The 22,535-nt window shown below is 37.2% G+C and overlaps 1 protein-coding gene across 1 annotated transcript in view; it reads right to left on the bottom strand.

The window, feature by feature from the left end:
- The window catches only part of BICD1 (BICD cargo adaptor 1), a 251,571-nt gene that overhangs the window by 15,472 nt on the left and 213,564 nt on the right, over nt 1-22,535 (bottom strand). The window contains exons 6-9 of the mRNA XM_047866664.1: nt 18,508-18,659; nt 15,589-15,906; nt 14,426-14,619; nt 1,562-1,570 (exon numbers count right to left, since the gene is read on the bottom strand). Coding sequence (XP_047722620.1) covers nt 1,562-1,570; nt 14,426-14,619; nt 15,589-15,906; nt 18,508-18,659 — 673 coding nt within the window. The remainder of the gene's footprint in view (nt 1-1,561; nt 1,571-14,425; nt 14,620-15,588; nt 15,907-18,507; nt 18,660-22,535) is intronic.

The raw sequence follows: 22,535 nt of genomic DNA, 5'->3' as shown, positions 1-22,535 counted from the left end.
GTTGGCTATCTCATCCCTGTTTGCTAAACATACAACATATCCTGTGAATACATTAGTTTCTCTGAAAGTATCCACCGATAGGACAATAGCCTTATTTCTGACTACTCAGGAGTGTAATCTGCTAATTCATGTCACCAGACACTTCAGCCTTATCTTTCCATCAGTGTTTAACACAGCAAATTCCATGACATGTTTATACCCTTGATAGAAACAATCATTCATTAAAATTTTCCAGAGAACAGTAAAGACAGAATTGTTGAAATACATAGAAAAAATTCAATATAGACAATGCAAACATATGACCCGATAACACATCTTTAAACTGGCTCCACCTTCATACAAATGACAACTGCATATAGTTTATCACATTTTGGTGACAAGCATTAAAATTGTCTTCAATGATGTAGAATCAGAGCATGACTTGCGAAGAAGAGGGAGCATCTTTAAACCTTTCAGTCATCATAGATTAAACAAAAACTTTCACCCAGCTTTCCATCTGCTGTCCTCATGGATATCATATAACTAGCTGATAAAACAAAGCAATATTCACAATCTGTTTTTTATTTCTAACCTTGCGAAAGAGAAATATAAAAATGCCCTGCAATATAGTCAGCCTTCTGCTCCTGAACAATGTATAATGAAACCATGAGCACATGTGTAATCAACTCCTTACGGTGGGAAGGACAGAAGATAAAGGAGGGGAGGGGGATGAAATACAGTGGCACCAAGAGGTAAAAGTACATTTTGCTACCAGATTCTTACACCAATTAGACACCTTTTGGAAAACAGCCTTTTGTTCAGAAATGACCTTCCCAAGGACAATGTTAGCTGGCAGAGTTAACTCAAGGTGGTATGATGGGTCTGTTCTCATTCAGCAAAGTGAATAATAGCACGTAGCAGATGAAGACCAGCTATACCTTTGAAATGTCAGAATTGATTCATCACCAAAAAGACACAAGAGAGAAATAAGTTAAACAAACTACCACCGAAAACCCACCAAAAAGATCAATTGTAAAAATATATCCCGAAAAGAAAAATATATGAGACACCACTCAGTGAAATGTGTTTGATTTTCTTATTTAATATTTTTTCATCATAAAAAAGTCAACACTAGAAAATATTCTGAGAGGTTCAGGGCATCCTCTTCTGTAAAGCGATGGATCTGAAAATTATAGATGTTCACCAATGTCAGTTGTTTCTTGCCTTTTTTCACTTTTCTTGGAAAAGAAGAAATACTGATGTAATCCATATTTTGGGGGGGGAACAATTCAGAAACCCCCAAACTAAACCAAGTGTTACAAAATGCACTATGTCCTCACAAGCAAATTAAATCCTAAGTATAACTCGGTTAAAGGAAAAGCAGTATCTTTAAATATTAAATATTTTTAAAATCCAGGTTTACAGAAGGTGCTTATTCATTTATCAAAGAATAAGGATCTACAATGACAAGCTTCCTAATGTAAAAGTATTTGACTTATGGAAACTTGTTTGAAGCAAAGCTACTCAAGAATAAATCTATTAAAGAAAATGAGGTTCACCTACAGGTTTATAGCCAACTTACCTCTTTTTGCTTTTGATGTCAAGTAGTGCATAAAAAGAGAAAAAAATGTATGTTTAACTGATTCTGTGTCATTACATAACGGCTTATTCCATAAATACCTACTCAGAGTAAGCAACTAATCTATACTTGTTTTTTTTAAGGACGTATGAATGGAGGCGGAGCCGTGACTGTGGGCTGCCAGAAACCGGTGTGCAAGGTAAGCTAAATAGCATCCTCCCTGTGACATCTGTGCCAGTCTTGGGTGCCATTTGACCAGAGTACCAGGGATGGTACTCCCTCCTACTCTAAACTTGTAATTTCAGATCTTACCATCTAAGCTGATCATCGATTGATTCTATTTGGAGTCAGACATACCCTTATGTGTGATGAAGAATTGGAAGGCAAGGCCCAGTTTGGAGCAAAAAACAGACTAGATGAACAGCATCGGAGCAGCAAAAAAGTACTTCATGTGAGGAAAGTTTATCCCTTCAACTAAAAAAAGCAACAATTTCATATCCACTAAAAGTAGGTTTAGCTAAAATGACAGTCCTGTTTCTAAACCAGTATCCTGCAAAATAAACACACACATTTTCATATAAATCAATGCAAATATTTGAAATTAGAGTTGTTTCCTTTAACTATTTTAAGAGTAACAATCTGATCAGTCCGTTTCTTGAGAACCTTCACAGACTAATGCCATTACCTGAGCAGTCCCCCTGAAGGAGATCTGATTTATGGTCTGGACACATGAAAGTGACATAACCTATACACCAAAAAAGAAAAAGGAAATCTCCAGAGTCCAGTAATGAGCAAAATGGAAACGAACTTGGCTTTTACATGCACAGTTCCTAAAAACTTTGGATTTGTGATGTGGAGAGCACATTAATGACTGTTTCTTTTTGGCTGAGAGGTGACAATTAAAGGACCATAAAATTAAGAGTTATATGACATCTTTATGACTTTACTTTTTTTAGAGTAAACAAGAGAAAGGAATAAAGTCAACTGTTTGGTGTTTTTCCTTTTTCCTCTCATACCTTTCAAGCACAATACACTGAGGAAACTGCCAAGATAACCAAAGAAGCATCAATAGATGGTGGAAGAGAGGGGTGTGTAGAAGAAGGGACATACTGTTGCACAAAAGGAAAGCCAGGGTGGCTCCATTGTCATGTAATGAGTATCACCCACGGTCAATCTTTTCTGGTCGATGAGCTGTACAAGTTTAATTACTAGGTCACTGTAAGTAGTCTGGGTGCAAGTGCTATGGAACTACCTTTTCACTACTTCATTTCAAGCAAGTGTAGTCTTCCCATGAGCATTACATCTACCCATTATTTGCACCATGCTCCCAGCAGAATTCAGGCTGCCCCTTCAGACCCTGACCAACTTGCCCAGAGCTCAGGAGAGCCACTGAAGCCAGTGTTAGCACGTGGAAAGGTCCGTTCCCCAGCTATTTATTAATGCCTCCAGAGAGTTTGGTGATGGGCACCAAAGAAACATATCTAAATTAAATCAGTGGCCTCCATATCATGTGTAATAATCTAGGTATGCTTTTAGAAATTGAGTCCCATCAGTTTTGGGAAGGAAATCAAAGCATTAGCACACTGCAAGAATTCAGTGTGGGACACTGCTCTTTCCTGCCTTGTACAGTCAGTTCATAACACATAGACACTTCAGACTGTCAAACAAAAAAAGGTTGTTCTGTTTAAGATAATGGGAATATTCCTTTTTCTTTTTGGAAAGTGTACTACTTGTACTGAAATATTTTAATGTTTTTATTTGCAAGTCTATTTAGAAACATGGTTGTACACAAGCTCCAGTCCCGATCATGAAGGGAATAATGTGTACTCATAGAATCAGAGTCTCCAGAGTTGGGAGAAGCTCTGTCCATATATCATTATGAATGTAAAGGAGAGTCTACTGTTGTTAACCTCAAGATTGGCTTCACTGGAGACCCATTGTGGCTTTTTCTTATGTTTTCTTAGAGTTATTTGTAGATATAAAGCATCCCTTTGAAAGCTGATGTTTGGATTTAACATCCCGGGAAATGTTTATAATCAGAGGGGTTTTGTTTTAAAATAACAGAGGTTATTAAGTAGTTGCAGTGAGGGCAAACAGTAGAATACAATAGACTAGTGCCAACAAACAGGATTAAATAGTGGGAGCATAGCAAAGAAGAGGCTGATGGCTATTCTCCCCTGGAATACAATAAGGGGGAGGTCCCAGCTGCCCAACAGAACAGAATACTAAAACTCTTCTTTTGCATAAGGAGCTTTGGGATATGAAGGCAAGGTGATGCCAGTGGTAGACAGTTGCAGCACCTGACACCCACAAAGGATACCCAAGATACTAAAGGTTAGGTGCTGTAGGTGCTGTAGATGACAGGTTGGCAGAATAAAGGCTGTTCCCTGACTTGAGTTGGGAGCATGCACAGGTAGATCATAGAGAACATGAGCAATTTTTAAATTCAGTATTTGGACTAGTTGGTCCTTTAGTGGCAGAGGCTGGTCAATTCAGTGAGTCGGAAGCAGGATCTCTAATCTAGAAACTTATCCTAGAGGTATACGTCTCCTTGATGTTTTCTATCTGCCTCCTGATATTTTTTAGTGAGCTAGAAAGTGTCATTTGGGCAGAATCAGAAGAGGAAGGCAGTTATTGCCTGGAATGTCCTGTGTCTTTTGTGTGTCCCAGCCCATCTATGCCCCTCCATTATCCTTCTGAACTTAGCCATTTTTTGGAGGCCTCTATCTTTTTTTTTTTCTTTTTTTAATGTTTACTTATTTTTGAGAGAGAGAGAGAGAGAGAGAGAGAGAGAGAGAGACGGAATGGGGGAGGGGCAGAGAGACAGAGGGAGACACAGAATCCAAAGCAGGCTCCAGGTTCTGAGTTATCTGCACAGAGCCTGACATGGGGTTCGAACTCACAAATCGCGAGATCATGACCTAAGCTGAAGTGGAATGCTCAACCAACTGAGCCACCCAGGTGCCCCTGGAGGCCTCCATCTTTAGCTGGATTCTAGAGGACACAAGTATGACCTGACCACTTTTGCCCTGAATGTGCAATAATTAGGTCTATCAAAAACTATATTTTTTTTCACTTAATGGATATATTGGGGAAGATTTTCATTTTTTCCTTGAAGAATTTAACAAGAAAATTTCAATTTCTGTGGGTTTAAAACTACATACTTATACTAAAATAGTCAACATGGAATAAAAAATATTGTCTAATCTAATATGTACATTCCTGCCACAATGTTGTTTTCCTGAGGATCCCTTCCGTAAATTTTTTATCACTGCTAATTTTGCTTACAATGCTCAGATTTTAAATATGGAATCTTTCAAGAAAATTTAAGCTCTGGATAGTATACCTCACAGAGGAGGGAGTAGGAAACAAAGACAAAAATAAAAATAAATTAAAATCCTCTGGTCGTCAGATGTTCCATTAAATTCTGCATTATTTATTGAGCGGCTTTAGTACGCACCATGAAATTATTTATTTAGTATTGTCTTTATCTTCTCTGTTATCCTGGACAAAAGGAAAATACAGAAGACCCACCTGGAAAGAGTTTTTTTTGTGTGTTTTCAGTCTATATATGGTGTCATTAAATTCTGTCATTTAAAACTAGCAGGATGCATTATAAACATTTTCAATGTACTCCCTACTTAAATAAAATGGACTTTTTACAAGCTTGATTATACCAATTTTAGAAAAATTCAGTTGTGTTATTATTTTAAGAATATTTAAGACATATGGTTTCTTAGGATATACCTAAACAATAGGGATTAAATTAGAATACTGACGAAGATGCCTAGTAACAAATAAAGGAGAAGTATAAAGAAGAGTATACAAACATTTAATATGTACCTATCTAAAAGAGCATTGCCACCAATCAGGGACAAACAAAGCAGAATAAATCTGCAACAAAAAACATTTGGCCCAATATCTCATTTTTAAATTTATTTAGAGAATGGGGGGAGGGGGAGAAGAAGAGGCAGAGTGAATTATCAAGCAGGCTCCATGCTTAGCATGGAGCCCAACACGGGGCTCCAAACCCACAACCCTGGGACCATGACCTCAGCTGAAATCAAGAGTTTAGATGCTCAACTGACTGAGCCACCCAGGTGTCCCCTAGCATTTCATTTTAAAAGAAAACCTAAATATGCACCATCTTAAGTCTCATTTTAAAATTAGATGTTAATGAGTAAAACTGAAGTTTCTGTGCAGAAATTATATGTAGTTAAAACTATTGGTAAGCAAGAAGGCCTAGAACTACACTGTTCAATAAAATACTACCAGCCAAATCTGGCTATTGAGCACTTGAAATATGGCTAATTCAAACTGCAATGTATTCTAAGTACAAAATATAGGCTGAATTTCAAGGACCAAGAAGATCAGAACATAAGATATCTCACTAATATTTGCTTCTATTGACTGCATGTTGCAATGATAATAATATAGACACACTGTGTTAAAACATATTGCTAAAATTAAGCTCATGTGTTTCTTTTTACTTTTTCTCATACGGCTACTAGATTAAAATTACACATCTAGTTCACACTACCTTACTACTGAATAGCTCTGGTCTAGGAGGTGAAACATCTGATGACTCCCATTTTATTGAATAGCAAGAAATATTTCTATTCTACACATGAAAACATTTTTAAGATTTTGTAAAGGGTTCAAGTATATCTTCCTTCTCCTCATTAACACCTGGTTAAAAATAAACAAAAAGATGAATATTGATATAAAGGAAGCCAAGCTATATTAAGTGAAAAAAATAGCATGCATAACAATGTTTGTGGTTGTGCCAATGTTAATACATACATATATAATATATACTTGTGATTATATATGTACGTATTTATAGATATTCTCTTGTACATATAGAGAATGTTTCTGGAAGGACATGAGAAGGAGGCTGGGAGAGAGCTACCTTCTATTTTATATTCTTTCGTACCTTTTGAACTTTGGACCATCATTATCTATTGAAAATATACTTAAAAACTATTTTAAAAACATATAAAAAGGAGTAAGAGTAAAAAATGAGGAAAGCCTACATATTTATATGCAATCTTTTACTCTGTACTACATGGATTCATAAACTTTGCCTCTAAAGTGGATATTTTCTTATAATTGCCTTGATTTTTAAGTACCCATATATAAAAACAACCAAATACAGGAACTTCAAGATTATATATATATATATATATATATATATATATATCACACATTGAATAAAACAAGAGAAGTGAAGACCCCACTTGAAAAGTTCCCAAATACAACTGTTATGCAGATTTTATTCTATTACCTACATTACATCACATCTGAAATACACTATTTCTAATCTACACATCAGAAGAACTACATGTATAGATGATAAACCACAATAAAGCCAAATATTTTGAGACACCGTAGAAAATTTGGACTGAATATCAATTATCCACCAAACTGAGGGCCAACTATGTGCCACGAACAGTGCAAGATCTTGAAGAGTAAAAGATCAAGGAACAGGGTTCCTGCCGAAAACCTTATAGATTCATAGAGGAATCTGATTTAAGACACTGTGTCCATGCCACCTGTAGTGAGGCAGAGAGGAAGAGGAAGGCAATTCTGTCTAGTGGATACAAGGGATCAGAAAAGTCTTCATAATTTGTGTAATTTATGTACCCAATGGTAAAACTGGTATATAGGATACACACAGGTTAAACACTTTGTAAGAGAAAATAAGAAAGGGGGAAAATCTTAAAATTCTAAGATATTTTTATACTAAACTCGTTATCTAGACAAAAATCAAAACATTCAGCTAAATTAGAGAATACACAGGTATTTCTCTAACCAAACCAAATATAGAGCTATTGGGAAAAATAAGCTACATTGTTCAGTTTTCAATCGGGTATTTTTCAATTTTCAACTGGAATTTAATGAAGAGACACATCTCTCAGATGACATTCTTTTTTTTTCTTCCCCCAGATGGCATTCTTAACATTGCACATTCCAACTCAAGATCATTCATTCTATAGTAAAAGATTTCCTATAAAAATGGAATTGCTCCTTGAAAGAAATACTGAAAAGAAATGTGAGGGTGTCGGACATTTCCACTGTGAAATGAAGCATGACTGACCCAGAAAAATAAAAATACTCCTGCAACATACATGATACACTGAAATTTGGAAATCTGAACCAATTTCTAATTGCATATTACATCGGAGCAAGACAGAAACATGTATTTTTCGACATGTGATTGGTAACTTTCTGAATTGATATTTTTGTTAAATATTTATTTTTGAGAGAGAGAGAGCGAGTGGGGGAAGGGCAGAGGGAGATGCAGAGAAGAGAATCCCAAGCAGGCTTTGCACTGTCAGTACAGAGCCTGATATGGGGCTCAGATTCACCAACTGTGACATCATGACCTGAACCGAGATCAAGAGTCAGACACTTAACCGACTGAGCCACCCAGGCGCCCCTGGATTGATATTTTTGATTTAACTTCTGTTTTGTCAGATTCAAAGTAAGGGCAACATGGACCAGCATCAGAAAACACCCAAGCTTTCATCTGTAAAGAAGAACTCTATAGAAGCTATGTTAAGAGAAAATACAAGCCCAAAAGATTACAAGCTTTTTTTTTTTTAATTTTTTAAATGTTTATTTATTTTTGAGAAAGAAAGAGAGAGACAGAGTGTGAGCAGGGGAGGGGCAGAGAGAGAGAGGGACACAGAATCCGAAGCAGGCTGCAGGCTCCCAGCTGTCAGCACAGAGCCCTACTCGGGGCTCAAACTCATGAACTGGGAGATCATGACCTGAGCTGAAGTTGGACGCTCAACCGACTGAGCCACCCAGGCGCCCCAAGGTTACAAGTTTCAACAGAATGCTGTTCACTCTGGCTACTTCAAGAATTAAATCCTGTTGGGGGCGGGAAGCATACTGATATGGGGAAAGGGAACCCACAAAAATGGAGAAGCCTCTAAGGGAAAAAATAAGCTTTAGGAAACAAACAAAAAAAAACGCCACTGAGGCTGTTTGTTAGTTCAGGAAGTCAGTTCAAATAGCATTCACTGAGCTCCTTCCACCTACAAAATGTGGGAGGATGAAGGAGACAGGCTGTTAAAGTAGGCTGTGGGTACACAGGACATACCAGCTGTTGGGTATGGCTGGACTTCTCTACATTCAGACACATGTCAACATTCACACTGCTCCAGTTTTGACGTCCAGTCTCTACCACCTCTCATCTGCAAATTTCAGACACTGTATCTGCTTCTTTACCTTAGGTGTTGGCACATCCAATCCATTCTCTACCTTTTATCAGGGCAATCGTATATAATGAAAACCTGTTCTTATTCTTAAAACAGTCATCTCTGCCAATGGAATAAAGTCCACTCTCACTAACCTGGCCGTCTGTTTTCAAGTCCTTGCTTGTCCTTCCAGTGTCATTTCCCATCACTCCTCAGTCCTGCTGCAATTTCTAGTTCCCAACCTCGTGGCCTTTGTATTGGTCGACCTCCTTTCCTAGGAGGCTCTGCTCATTACCCACACCTGCATCCCTATCATCTGCCCATCAACATCTAGCCACCTTTCACGACCAGGGCTTGCATTTCTTTTGGGAGAATGTTCCTAAACACCCTAAACCCTCTGTTTATTCTGGGAAAACCTATTAACACCGTTACTTATTTGCCTACCTACCTCCCCTACAGACTATGAGTTTCTTGAAGCACAGGGATGGTGTTTCACTTACATAACATATTATGTCAAGAGCCAAGAAAAGTGCCTGACACATAATGGTAGCTCAATACATTTTGTTACATTCTGATGAATGAGTGAGTGAGCAAATGAGTTAAGAAATATGGTTTTGATACATGCTTAAGAGCATAAACTGCAATATAAAAGACAGACAAATAAATGTTTGAATGCAGTGAAATTTTCACTAATGAACATGTTCGTGTCTATTGTTGACTATACATCTGAAAGGGTGATTGCATATCTAAGGTTAACACATTTCTGTGAGCTGCTTTAAACACGGGTAAAATCTAAAACATCATACAAAATGTTCAGATTTCACAAGAATACCATTCTCTCACACGAGTTCAGTAATGGTGTCAGAGAGAGGGAGAGAAAGAGAGAAGTGTGGAGGGACAGAGGGAAGTGAAATGATACGGGAAAGCAAAACATCCAAAAGAGAAAGCTCCTAAACGGAAAATGCAGCACGAAGAGCAAACTGCTCAGGCTGTTACTTCAAGAAGAGAGTTCCAACTTGCTTTTGTAAGTTTGAAACTTCTTGTTTATCCTGTTGCAATACTGTGATTTATAAGAAAGATTTATTTGGTCTTTGTCCATAGTTCCAGGTTCACAGCTCTCAAAACAAAAACAAAAGCAAAACAAAACAAAAAAAACCCTTGGAATTTCCTAAGTGTTGGGAGTGACAATGGTGTCCCCAGTTATGTTAATAAAGTGACTTTTGGACTCTGCCTAAGGATGGAGGCTGGTTACCAGGAGAATCAAGAGAACTTGCCATGTGATTGGAGGTTTGGAACTTTCAGTCCTACCAGGCCTAACCTCAGGGGAGGGGAGGGGGCTGGAGGCTGAATCAATCACCAATGGCCAATGATTTAATCAACCGTGCCTGTGTAATGATGCCTCCAAAAAACCCCAAAAGGACTGAACTGGTGAATGCCTGAGGAGATTTGGGGACAGCAGTGTGCTCTGGGAGAAAACATGGAACTCCCAGTTCCTTTGCCATACCTTGCTCTATGCCTCTCTTCCATCTGGCTGTTCCTGATTTAGATCCTTTTACAATAAATTGGTAATCTAGTAAGTAACATATTTCTCTGAGTTCTGTGAGCTGCTCTAGCAAATTAATGAACCTGAAGAGGGGGTCATGGGAACTCTGATTCATAGCCTCTCTGATTCATTTGGTCAGAAATATAGGTAACAACTTAATTTATGATTGGTATCTGAAGCCAAAGTGGGAGTCATTGGAACCCCTAATCTATAGCCGGTTAGTTAGAAGCACAAGTAATAATCTGGCCTTTCAACTGGTGTCTGGGAAGCAGGGAGCAGCAGTTTTGTGGGACCGTGGAATGCAGTGTTATTTCTGGATACAGTGTCAGAATTCAGTTGAATCGTAGCACACCCTGATGGTGTCTGAGATTTGCTGGTTGGTGTGGGGAAGCCTCCACACAGACACAGATACACACATTTCAACTGGGTTCAGGAACCTAATTTACCTGCGCAAATCATGCAGTCAAGTCTTTACTGAAATAGCAACTCTTACCTATACGTTACACGGATTTCTTTCACATATTCTGGTAGACTGATTGTAAGTATTGATGAAATAGTAAGATGTTATTATTGTTATTATTATTATTATATAAATAATATACAACCATTTATATTATAAATAATATAAAACAACTAATGATTTTATAAAGATGCGCCACCTGCTGCCTGATTGTAAACTCGTTGATGACAACAGAGTCCCTTTGGATTCAAATTCATCAAGGATAGTAGCCATATGTGTGAGGACACTACATTTTGTATGCCATGATAAGGACAAAGTCATCAACAAGAAAGTCAACAAGCTAAGGACAGAAACTCTGGAATTTCAGAGGATGAGGCAGCAGAAACAGCCGAAATCAGAAGCAAAGGCCAGAATTTCCTCCAAAAGGTTATATTAATGTTGAAAATTAATTAGTACAAAACAATCTATTAATTTTGAAAATCAGTGCCCCATCCTAGAGTTGATTCTCCAGAAATTGAGAAATTGTAGCTTGAATAAGATGGGTTTTCTCCTGACCATCTCAAAGAAATAAAATCTATTTGAAAATATACCTTATATATGGTAAATAATATTTTATGTTTTGTGTTTTAAATTTTTAAATGAGATTTATATCTGTCATAATTCCTCAACAAAAGGCTTCAAAACAAATTAAACTCTTTGTATGTCTACTGAAATGATTTGATTAATTTAATTACTTCAATGGTCCTCAATAGAAAACCCACTTATTAGAATAATAATAATCACCTACAACAACCTATTAAAAACATATTTCAGAAAACTTATCAAAAAACATTCTAATAAGTTAACAGGGAATTGTCCTTTTAAAATGATGAACATATATTGTTACTAGCTAGTAAATTTTATAATTATCAGTAACTTATAGTAAACTCACGAATAAAAAAGACTAATAAAATCTATTATTTCCCATGGGTTTAAAATACTTCTTACAGAGAACATTGGACTGGATATATATGGTATATTTTCCCTTTCTCAGCTTATTGAACATATTTTATATAGTAAAACCATTATAAATAATACTTAATATGTCTTACCCAATGCAGTTCAGCCTAGGAAAAATAATATATAGTGTCAATAACCCTAATATATTTTTTGAAGCTACAATTTGGTATAGGTAATTAGTCACTTTTTATAGTAATTGATTTAACCAAAACTTTTAAAAAAATGTTGCTGGGTTGCTCTAAAAATTGATTAAGAACTAATCTGGTTGGGCCCGTGGTATAAAACTGAAAATTCCTTAGGCTATGATAACAGCTTTACTCCCTCCCCTCTTCCATTATTTTAACTTCAAATAAATGGTTAAAAATGTAAGGTTTATCGATATATAGTAAGTTGTGATTAAAATGATTTTCTGGCCTAGTGATGATTCTCAATGCCACATTATTTACATCTCTAATCTTGTATAAAATAATAATTTCTAAGACCAACGGCATTTTCTGGTTATTTGAAACTCAAGTGTTTGAGAAAACATAATGCTACTCTCGTTCATGTAGGCTCACTAGCCTTAGAGTTGCAAGATGGGTACAGTGTGCAAAAAGAACTAGAAACATTCAGAATGTGTGGAAAGGGAAAAATATTCTGTGAGACTCTTAGTACACTGATCTATCCTCTTTGACAGCAACATCAAAACGGAGCAAAAAACATAAAGATTTTCATCATTGTAACCCAGTGATCTCACTTGAGAAAAAAACGAAACTGATGAGAAGTTGAATGCATGAGAGTATTTCTAGCAGCACTGCAGAAAATAACAAAGAATGAAAAAACACCCCAGCAGTTAACAGGAGAAGTAGAGATTAAAGGAATAAAATCTGAAATAAAATTTATGATACAACCTTTAAAAATAAAAATAGTCGAGGTAGTAGCATAGAAAAGTTTACAATGTAATGTTAATGGTTTCGACAATGTAATGACAATGATATAAATACACATTAATGTAAATAAGGATCAAATGATCATACACAAAATGAAAACAGTTATTGTTAATATTTATTAATTTTTAATCTTACTGATAGGTCACTTTTTAATTCAAATACAATAGGGTTCCTAATTAATCATAGGATTTCTTTCCTAAGTTCCAATAGATAGTGCTACTAAATCCACTTGGAACACTAAAACAACTTGAAGTGTTTTATTCAAGTTAGATATCCTGATGAATCACAATCGTTTTGGTGATTTACAGATACTTCAAGGTACCTTCCAAAGGGGTCTGAAATATTAGGAAATGAGCTATGAAAGTAAGAACACCTGGCAGAGTTGTAGGTTTTTGTTTGTTGTTTTTGTTTTGTTTTGTTTTTTGGCATACATTTTGGCTGATATGCTCTCCCAACTCGTTATCATCACCCATTTGCTCAAACATTCTTAGAATGTTGATTATGTGCTATAAATTTCCACACCACACCTTTTCATCCCAATCAGTAGGCTGATTCGTGAATCATATGAGGATATTATTACAGATCCAAAGGCAGAGGTTTCCAAAAAGGAATTAAGGTAAACATCAAGTAAATGAGGTAGGTGAGACAACTAAAGTGAATTAAAAAAAAAAAAATTCTGTGGCAAACTCAAAGGCTATAGTAGGGTCCAGAAGATAACAAAAATGGGTGCAGCAGGCTGGGTATCAGTACTCGGGAGTAAGGGGGCTGTGGAAAAGTGCATAAAAGCAGCAGCCAGTACGAGGCTCTGACAGGTTATTGACACGCACGGACACTGACCTCGGGCTGTCAGATATTCAGAATCTTTCAAGGGAGGCCAGAAATATAGATGCTCGTGTTGACAACTAACTTGAATTAGTTTTAATTTTTCATTCCCTGTGACAACTAACCATTATGCTGCCTTTGGGCTTATTTTGTTTCATGGACTTCCTGTATAACACCTTTGACCTATAATTCGCATGCAGGGATTTCTCAGAGGGCTGAACTTTATTTGCCAGAAGTCACATAGGAAGCTCTTCATAGGAAAAATTTTTTATAAAGAAAAAGAAAAATGCAAAACAGTGAAGCTAAAAATAAAATGTGAGCATATTGGTAAGCATAAATCAATAAGGGCTTGCAAACTACAAGAATATTACATTAAGATGTAAATGTTCCAGAGGAGCAAAACCTTAGCGGATTTTACTTCTATTTTCTCTATAGTGATTGAAGAGACATTCTGAGTCACTACAAAAGGAGATTAGCCCCAAAGGCTTTTTATAAAGATAGCTCCCTTGACTGAAACTACCTTAAAAAATATCAGAACAAAATGACAAAATTTGATCAAGATGGAATCGCTATGAGCTACCACGCTGCAGATAGGACCCGGGGGGTGTGCCCTGCATTACGCCTGTTGCTAGGTTCCCTTGACCTATCCCATTCCTTCCAACTCTCATTTACCATCATTGGCTGTTAAAAGGAAGTCCTTGGAGACTCCTAAGGAATGCTCGTCTGGCCGAGTCAAGGAGGAAACGGGAAGCTAGGCATAAAGGCATTTTTATGTTAGCTGCAGGAATTTACCTGTGGTCCAAGTTGGACTCCGTGGATGGGTGGACATGAGTGGTTGGGAGGAAGGGGGAGTGGTCTACTCAGCTAATCATCTGCATCACATGCACCCAAGGAAAAAATGTTTACCTGGTGGAGCCACGGTTAACCTTTTTTCCTTGCTGAGCCGGTGCCCTTGGATGAATTCATTCATGGAAGGGGGGCCCTTCAGAAGAAATGATTCTGTGGAGGTGGGATCAGGGGGAACTCTTAATAAATTCTGTAGGTAGGTAGCCCCTGAAGTCCTGGGACGGCTCTGATCACAAAGGGAAGGTGAAAATTGTCTTGCAGGAGATCCAAGAAAATACATATAGGAAACAAAAAAGTTTTACTTTAATTACCTTTCAAAGCCTCACCAGTGACAACATTATTTACATTGGCATTTAATTTTTTTAAAACATGTAAGTCAAGATTTTTGCTTATTGCTTAGTTTCCATACCAGGATACAACCCTATTTGGAAACTGTACTGGATACTGGAAAAGAAATTTATTATCGTTAGTCAGTTTGAACCGCAAATAGAAAATATTTATATTATTTGATACTTTACTGAAAATTCCTAAAATACAAATTTTACCATTAACTGAAAATACAGGGTAAGTAATTCAACATCCAGGACTCTGTAAAAAGGTCACCAAATCAAGCCACTAATAACCTTGCAAATGATTTCTTTGAGCAACATTCACATACGAAATGAAAAGGCACAACAACCTGCTTTTAAGGAAAAGACTACACACAATCAATTCCATTTACCTAAATATAGACATCTCCTTTGAGTCAGTTGTCAGATTTGGTAATGTGGACAAGCTTCCCTAAAAGAACATATTCATATCCTTGCCGCATTAAAGAGAAGCTGGTAACTAGCACCATTACCAGAGGTACAATGACTTTTAAATGTCACGTAAAACGCAGCTTCATTCTTAATATCCACCTTTTTTTGTCTATCAATTTTTAGGTTGGAGGTAAGGGAGAGGCAAATTTATGCATACAAAGAACAGCAAAAATGTTGACAGATACTCAAAAATTATATTATGGTTAATCAAGACGTGGGGCATGGGGGACAGAAAGGAACAAATAAACACGATTATCAAAAGGATTTGATTTGGAAGGGCCAAGCAAGGCCCATTTATACACCCACTCCCAGTTTTTCTCTTCCTTCCCTTCCTCCATCCTCCACAATAAGAGCACATTAATTTTTGCAGTTAACTAAAAATCTGGCCTCTGCACCATACTATGAAGATCGCTGCATGCATACCTTTTCCTCTGAGTGCCACTGCTGACCCGAATGTTGGGTGTCTGTGGGCCCTGACTATGCAGGAGGTAAGTGTCTATGGTGGGCACGGTGACTGATGCCTCCCCACTTACTTTAGGGCTGCCGATCTTGCTCTTTCCAAGTTTGCCTTTGCTGCGTCGGGACTGCTCATGGTCAAACTCTAAGTCCTCCAGCCGCTGGGTCAGGGCGAGTTTTTGCTGGATAGCCATTCGTAACAAAGTGTTTAGAGTCTTCTTCTCATCCTCTGCGGCTGCTAACTGTCTCTGCATCTCATCCAACTGTGTGACATACTCATCACATCTAGAACCCAAACAAAAAAGTGGTCAGGAGAAAATCTTGGGGATACTAAATGTGGAACTTGAGTTGAGAATTTCACTGGAATTTAGATTTAGAACACTGGTCTTCCCTGAGCAGAATGGAGGTAACCTATTACAGTGGAAAACTGGAGAAGGTTCAAGAACTGATGGTTCTTCCATACCATGGAGTGCATATGGGGACACTCTTAATGGATGACATCTTAAACCCCAGTGACAGAGTTATTATGGAGGCTGCTCCATGGTGGCAGAAGAGTGAACTGTAACATTTCAGGTAATGTTCACATCATCTTAGATGTGTTACAATAGCTTCTTCTACTGTGTAACATGATCTTCTTCAGAGGAATGTGACAGGTTTATCATAGACTAGGCTTGTAGCATGCAAAGGAATAATAGTGTTTATAAAGAAAACATTTCCTCCTTTATCTGTATTTATAGGTTTTACTTTGAGTCCCCATTGCAGCTGCACTGTTTTCAATATGGCAGATTTGCCTGAATTAGAAACCTGAATATTTTCAAAGATTTCTTAACCAGAAGATAAAGCCATAGATGTCAAAGAAAATCAAGATTTGCATAGGGTTTGATACAGATATAGCAGGCTGTCGGGAACATCTTTCTTCGGCTTTGATACTCGTGCTGTAGCCAAAAGATAAGCTCAGTGATCTTTTTTCCCCAACAAAAGTAAAATCTAAGCACACAAACATTTGGAAGGGAGGCTTGATCACACAATTTTCAGTTTTTTTTTTCTGAGTTTACTTACCCACTAACATAATAACAACAAATACTCTTCATGCACCAGCTGAGAGTTAATGACTTGATGGAGATATCCAAAATGTGCCGTGCAAACTTTGAAATTAAGATAAGCCTTGCAGCATTTTAAAGAAAAAACAGACTCTAGGTGAAAGAACTTGAAATGCAGGTGGGTCCCATTTTTGTTAAACTTAAATGTCAAGAAGCATAGTAGGGATACCAAAAGAAATATTGCGTCTTAGTAAAATACGAGGTGGGTTTAACATCCTGGATTTATTTTAATTGGTCAGATAACAATATTTTAAAAAATACTAGGGAGCAAGACAGTTACTATACCTAAAAAAACAAAACAAAACAAAACAAAAAAACAAATTTCTGGTTATTTAAGCCAGATTAAGACTATAAATGTCCCATTAAAAATATTTTGACTTCTGTTTAAAAGAGGAAATGTATATGTTTTAATTCTACATGTAATGCTGACTGATTTCTTTCATCAAAGAGGGGAGCACTGTGTAGCATCCCCATTCTCTATCCTGCCCCCCACGGTGGCCAGAGGTGTATAAATATATCCACTCTATTCCTCAAACTCTCCCAGGATCAGACCCAGAGGTCAGCTCATTCAGGTCTTCTGCATCTCTGTGGTTCACCAAGCACTTAGCCCTCTAGCGGCCATCACCGAGAGAGTCAATCACAAAGTATGAGCTTGAAACTTTTCTCTCCTCATATGCAAGAAAGCCGGACAGATTCCAGGGCTCCTATAAAACCCAGGATTTGTTTTGTTTTGTTTTGTTTTTTACATTTATATTAGCTACATATAAGTTATCTACTAAATCTGCAAATAAACCCATAGTTATGCTTTATGAATTTTGTACCACGTGTGTATTATATAAGACACATGACTGCTTTTGTTTTGGCACTGAATTGTGACAGTAAAAAGGGGATGGCGACACTATTGAAAATCTCAAGATTTTGAAACCTTTGAATCCATACATGCTTAATCACTTCAAGTTTAAACACAAAGCACTTCATAATGAAACTGGTGGGGAGAGGTAGTCACTAATATTTGTCTAGTTAATTAGCATGGCAATGTGAAAAACTTGGTGATAAATACAATTACATTTTAGAAATTATAATTTAGGAGCGCCTGGATGGGTCAGTTGGTTGAGCGTCTGACTCTTGATTTCAGCTCAGGTCATGATCTCACAGTTCATGAGATGAAGACCCACGTTGAGCTCTGTGCTGACAGTGTGGTGCCTGCTTAAGATTGTCTCATTCTCTCTCTCTCTCTGTCTCTCTGTCTCTCTCTCTCTCCCTGCCCCACTTCCCCATTCATGCTCTCTCTCACAAAAAAAAATTATAATTTAATTCATAGTGTATTAAAGTCCAAATAATTAGCTGATATAATGAGTACTTATATTCATCATGAACATGTCTTTCTCATGCAATACTTACTAATGATAAGCACTTTTATGTCACAGAAATAAATTTCAGTGGTGATAATACAATATTTAGCAATTTTAAGAAAAACATTTCCTCCCCATTATCGGAGGCTTTTTTTTGGGGGGGGGGTCCTAATTCTTTTTGGCACATAAGCTCTAGGGAAAAATATCTATTAATTTAAAAATACTTCTATGTAAACGAATTGCTTGATCCAGTGTGTCCAGTAGAGGGCTCTGGAAAACAGCACACAACATTTTGCCTTAGGTCAGAGTGGAATCTCAAGTATTTTCTTCACCCCTCACCCTTAGATGGCACACCAAGAGGTGTGCATGTGAATGTGAATTTTAAAGTCTTTCTCCCAAGCACCCCACCTCATCTTGGAAGAAAAAACTGTTACCTTGTTGCAAACATTGCTCTCAGGGATGAGAAAGTTGCTGCATCTTCTTTCAAAGCCTTCAGTTCATTTCTAAGCTTCGTCATAGTTTCAGTCACCATTGCTTTCTCATTTTCATATTTGTTCTTGAGATTAGCTAGAGCCACCTCAGCTGTCTGAAGCAGAAAAATCACAACGCTTAGGATTTTCGTATCAGGAAAACCTATCATACAGATTTTTCCATGCTGGGTCTAGGACTTTCTTTCATAAATGGAAAGTGAAATTGGTTTGGTTAATTTTATATAAACATATATATGTATTTGGACGGACATAAGGCAGTTTTTCTTTAAAATCCATAACATGGTTAAATCGCTCTGGAAGCCAGCTGTGAACCAGAGTATCAGAAGCTAAGGAAATGATCGTAGTTCAGAAAATATTTTAACGCAAATTCTTGAGTCCGCAATTTTTCAGACAGAAAGGGAGCTAAAATTAAACTTTATCCAAGAAGGATTTTATCAAGGAGAAGGCAGTAAAGAAGCACAGGTTCCAAATGAAATACAACAGAATGCGGGGCGCCTGGGTGGCTCTGTCAGTAAAATGTCCGGCTTCAGCTCAGGTCATGATCTCATGGATCGTGAGTTCGAGCCCCATGTTGGGCTCTGTGCTGACAACTTGGAGCCTGGAGGCTGCTTCAGATTCTGTGTCTCCCTCTCTCTCTGTTCCTCCCCCACTTGTGCTCTTTCAAAAATAAATCAATGTTAAAAAAAAGTAAAAAAGAAAAAGAAATATAACAGAATGCAAATATTCTTGCCCCTGTGCTCTAGGGGCCTAAAACATAGAATAAAAGACACAGGCCATTGCAATTTATAGTATGAGTACACTATAAACTATAAATCCATATTACATGTGTAAGGAAAAGAATTCACAAGGAACCGATTACTTCCTGCCTTTGCATACAACTTCAAAACAATAAATTATAGTCTAATTTAATTCTTCACAATTTCCATAAAAAGGAGAAATTCCAAAATGTTTGAATGAATTAAAATATCCCTTTGAACTTAGAATTTGGGCATTTCTGAATCTTTTGGAATTAACAGCGTTTCAAACTGAAAACTAGTTTGACACACCGTAAGAAGAAAGAAAAATGTTAACTGAATCAATGCATGAAATCAATGTGTATTCAGGGACTGCCTGTTTGATGCACAGCACATGTTGTATATATATTGAAGCCAAACAGAAAACATACCATTTAAAAAAATTTTTTTTAATGTTTTATTTATTTTTGAGGCAGAAAGTGACAGAGCATGAGCAAGGGAGAGGCAGAGAGATAGATGAAGACACAGAATCTGAAGCAGGCTCCAGGCTCTGAGCTGTCAGCACAGAACCCCATGCGGGGCTTGAACTCACAAACCGCAAGATCATGACCTGAGCTGAAGTCGGACGCTTAACCGAGTGAGACACCCAGGCACCCCGAAAACATACCATTTTAAACAAACTGTTAACCACAGCTTTTCAGAGTGTGTAAAAATACTCAATACTAATGAAAAAATCCACTACTAATGAAGAAAAATCCATTGCTAATGGGATGTTCCTGGTTTTTAACATTTCCTTTTGTGCTTAAAATGGACAGCTTGAACTTTCTTATGCAAAGTGCCAACTTCTATCGAGATACCTGGATTCTTTTTATAATTAAAACAATGTTAGGATAGAGTAACTTGTTAATGTCTTGATTCCAAAGTAGCTTCTTATAGGTTTTAATTGAATTTAAATTCAGATTAAAATGAGAATTTACTGATAAAACATTTTAGCGTATTCTGTAGCTATAACTCAATGGAATCTTCAGAAATACTACCGATTCAGAAAATTATCCAGAATGCAGAAATTGATCTGGGGAGAAAAATGGCAGTTTAATTTTTTTTTAAATTTATACATATATTCATATAGAACCGTTAAGCTTAAGTTGTGAAAATGTAGGTGTAACAAATTGGTAAGCATATGAAGCCAAATGATCAGTTATCCAAGGGGAGGAGAGAAGGGAATAACAGAAGAGCAAGATCTGAAATAGAAGCACAAACTCATTTATTATTTGTGAGAAATGCCCCCAAAGACTCAGTTCTGTTTGTAGACTTGTTGGTCCAGACTGCACAAAGCCTTTTCAGAAGTTAGAAACTCTAAGTATCTTCAGCCCATGAGTAGATTTGCTGATGTCTGCATTTGCTACATTCTCCATGCTCCCTAACTTAACTTTGTAAATAAAAAATCTTGCTTCCAGCCACAGACATCTTCACAACCATTCCCTGAATATATCATTCTATTCTTTGACTTTCTACCTACTATTCTTTCTGCTTGGAATTGTTTCTTCCTCTCCTGGAAAACAACTCCTTATCCTTTAACAACAAACTCAAGTAAAACTGCTTCCATGAAGTCTTTTTTTTTTTCCTAACTCCTTTAGGAAACATCAATTGCTTCCTCGGCAATGTTTCCATAACTTCTATTACAGCATGTATAATATCAAACTGTAATGATCTGTTTCTTTCCCAACATTCTCACCAGTTTGTGAGTCCTATTCTGAAGGGCAGGGACCATGTATCACTCTTCTTTGAATGTTTAGCATCTAGCACAGTTTAGTACACAGATGCTATTTCATAAACATTTGCATATTTCAGCAGAAGACACTGCATACAGAAAAACCTGAAGTCTATGAAAAAATTCATAGAGAACGCAGAATGTCTATTTTTAAAACAAGAAGATTCCCCCTTTTCCCTTTATGACAGAATTCTTACCTTAGTCTTAATAGTGAACATTCCACAATGTCTAAACATAATGGATGTCATCTGCAGACATCTGAAGTTATTTATGGCACATAAGCATCATAGCGATAGGGCCAACATCATTAAAATGTAAACTAAATGCATGGCTAGAAATGTGTTTTCATTTTATTTACTGAGACCATACGGTTTGTGACGCTAGTGTAATGCAAATGGTACCACAAACCACTGAGAAAATAAAAATTTAGCCAGGAATGCTTTGTATTCCTGTATTGCCCTGAATTCCTATGATACTGTTTGTACCTCTCAATGACACGTCCTACTCTGCAAACAGTTAACAGGCATGTGTTGAACTCCTACTAGATTACTTGGTCACTTAATTGGCATCATTATCTACCACCTGCCTTGAACTATGTAATAAATGAATGCTCATTCACAAATTAGTCTTTCATGGCTTATCAACCATGCCTATCTATACTTCTGCATCATTTAAGCATCTTGTCACTTATAGATCTAGATTTCTAGGTTGTTCATATTCAACCTTCAGGAAGAAGTCAGAGATGCTATTTGAGTGGCTTGAGCAAGAATGCCCAGGATATTAGGTCCTTGATAAAGGTTGTCTAAGCCTTATCTAATGTGGTTTTTAGTGATATGGTATTGGTTTGTTATGATAACTCTAAATAACTGGGTCTTTGGATTGTAGTAGTTTATGGTAGCAAATTATTTTTTTTTTAAGTTTTTACTTACTTATTTTTGAGAGAGAGATAGAGCAGGGGAAAAGCAGAGAGAGAGGGACAGAGAGAGAATCCCAAGCAGGCTCTGCACTGACAGGGGCTCGAACTCAGAAACCATGAGATCATGACCTGAGCCAAAACCATGAGTCGGACACTTAACCAACTGAGCCACCCAGGCGCCCCACAAATTCTTTCATTCTGACCTCAAATTGGAATCAGATCTCTCACAAATTCTTTACTCATCCTAATCTCTTCTATTTCCTTGAAGTGATGGCACAAAAGAAGGTCCTAATTTGTCCTTAGATTTATATAAAACATGTTTACAGTGCAAAGAAATTAGTGCTTGTGGGACAGACCTCCCAATTATATCAGGGGATTTATGGGAACTAAAGACAAAGACGCTAGAAAACTGTACTGTGGATGACACAATATTGGTGTGGCTTCCCTCATATGAGGGTAAAAGGAGAAGGAGCATTGCATCTGAAATTAACCCTCACCCCCCAACACCAGCACTGCCTACATTTGCAAGAAGGCATCTGATGCTTTCCCT

The sequence above is a fragment of the Prionailurus viverrinus genome, chromosome B4 (genome assembly GCF_022837055.1).
Source record: "Prionailurus viverrinus isolate Anna chromosome B4, UM_Priviv_1.0, whole genome shotgun sequence".
NCBI classification, from domain to species: domain Eukaryota; kingdom Metazoa; phylum Chordata; class Mammalia; order Carnivora; family Felidae; genus Prionailurus; species Prionailurus viverrinus.
The sequence above is the reverse complement of the archived record's forward strand: the minus strand, read 5'-3'. Positions and strand labels throughout refer to the sequence as shown.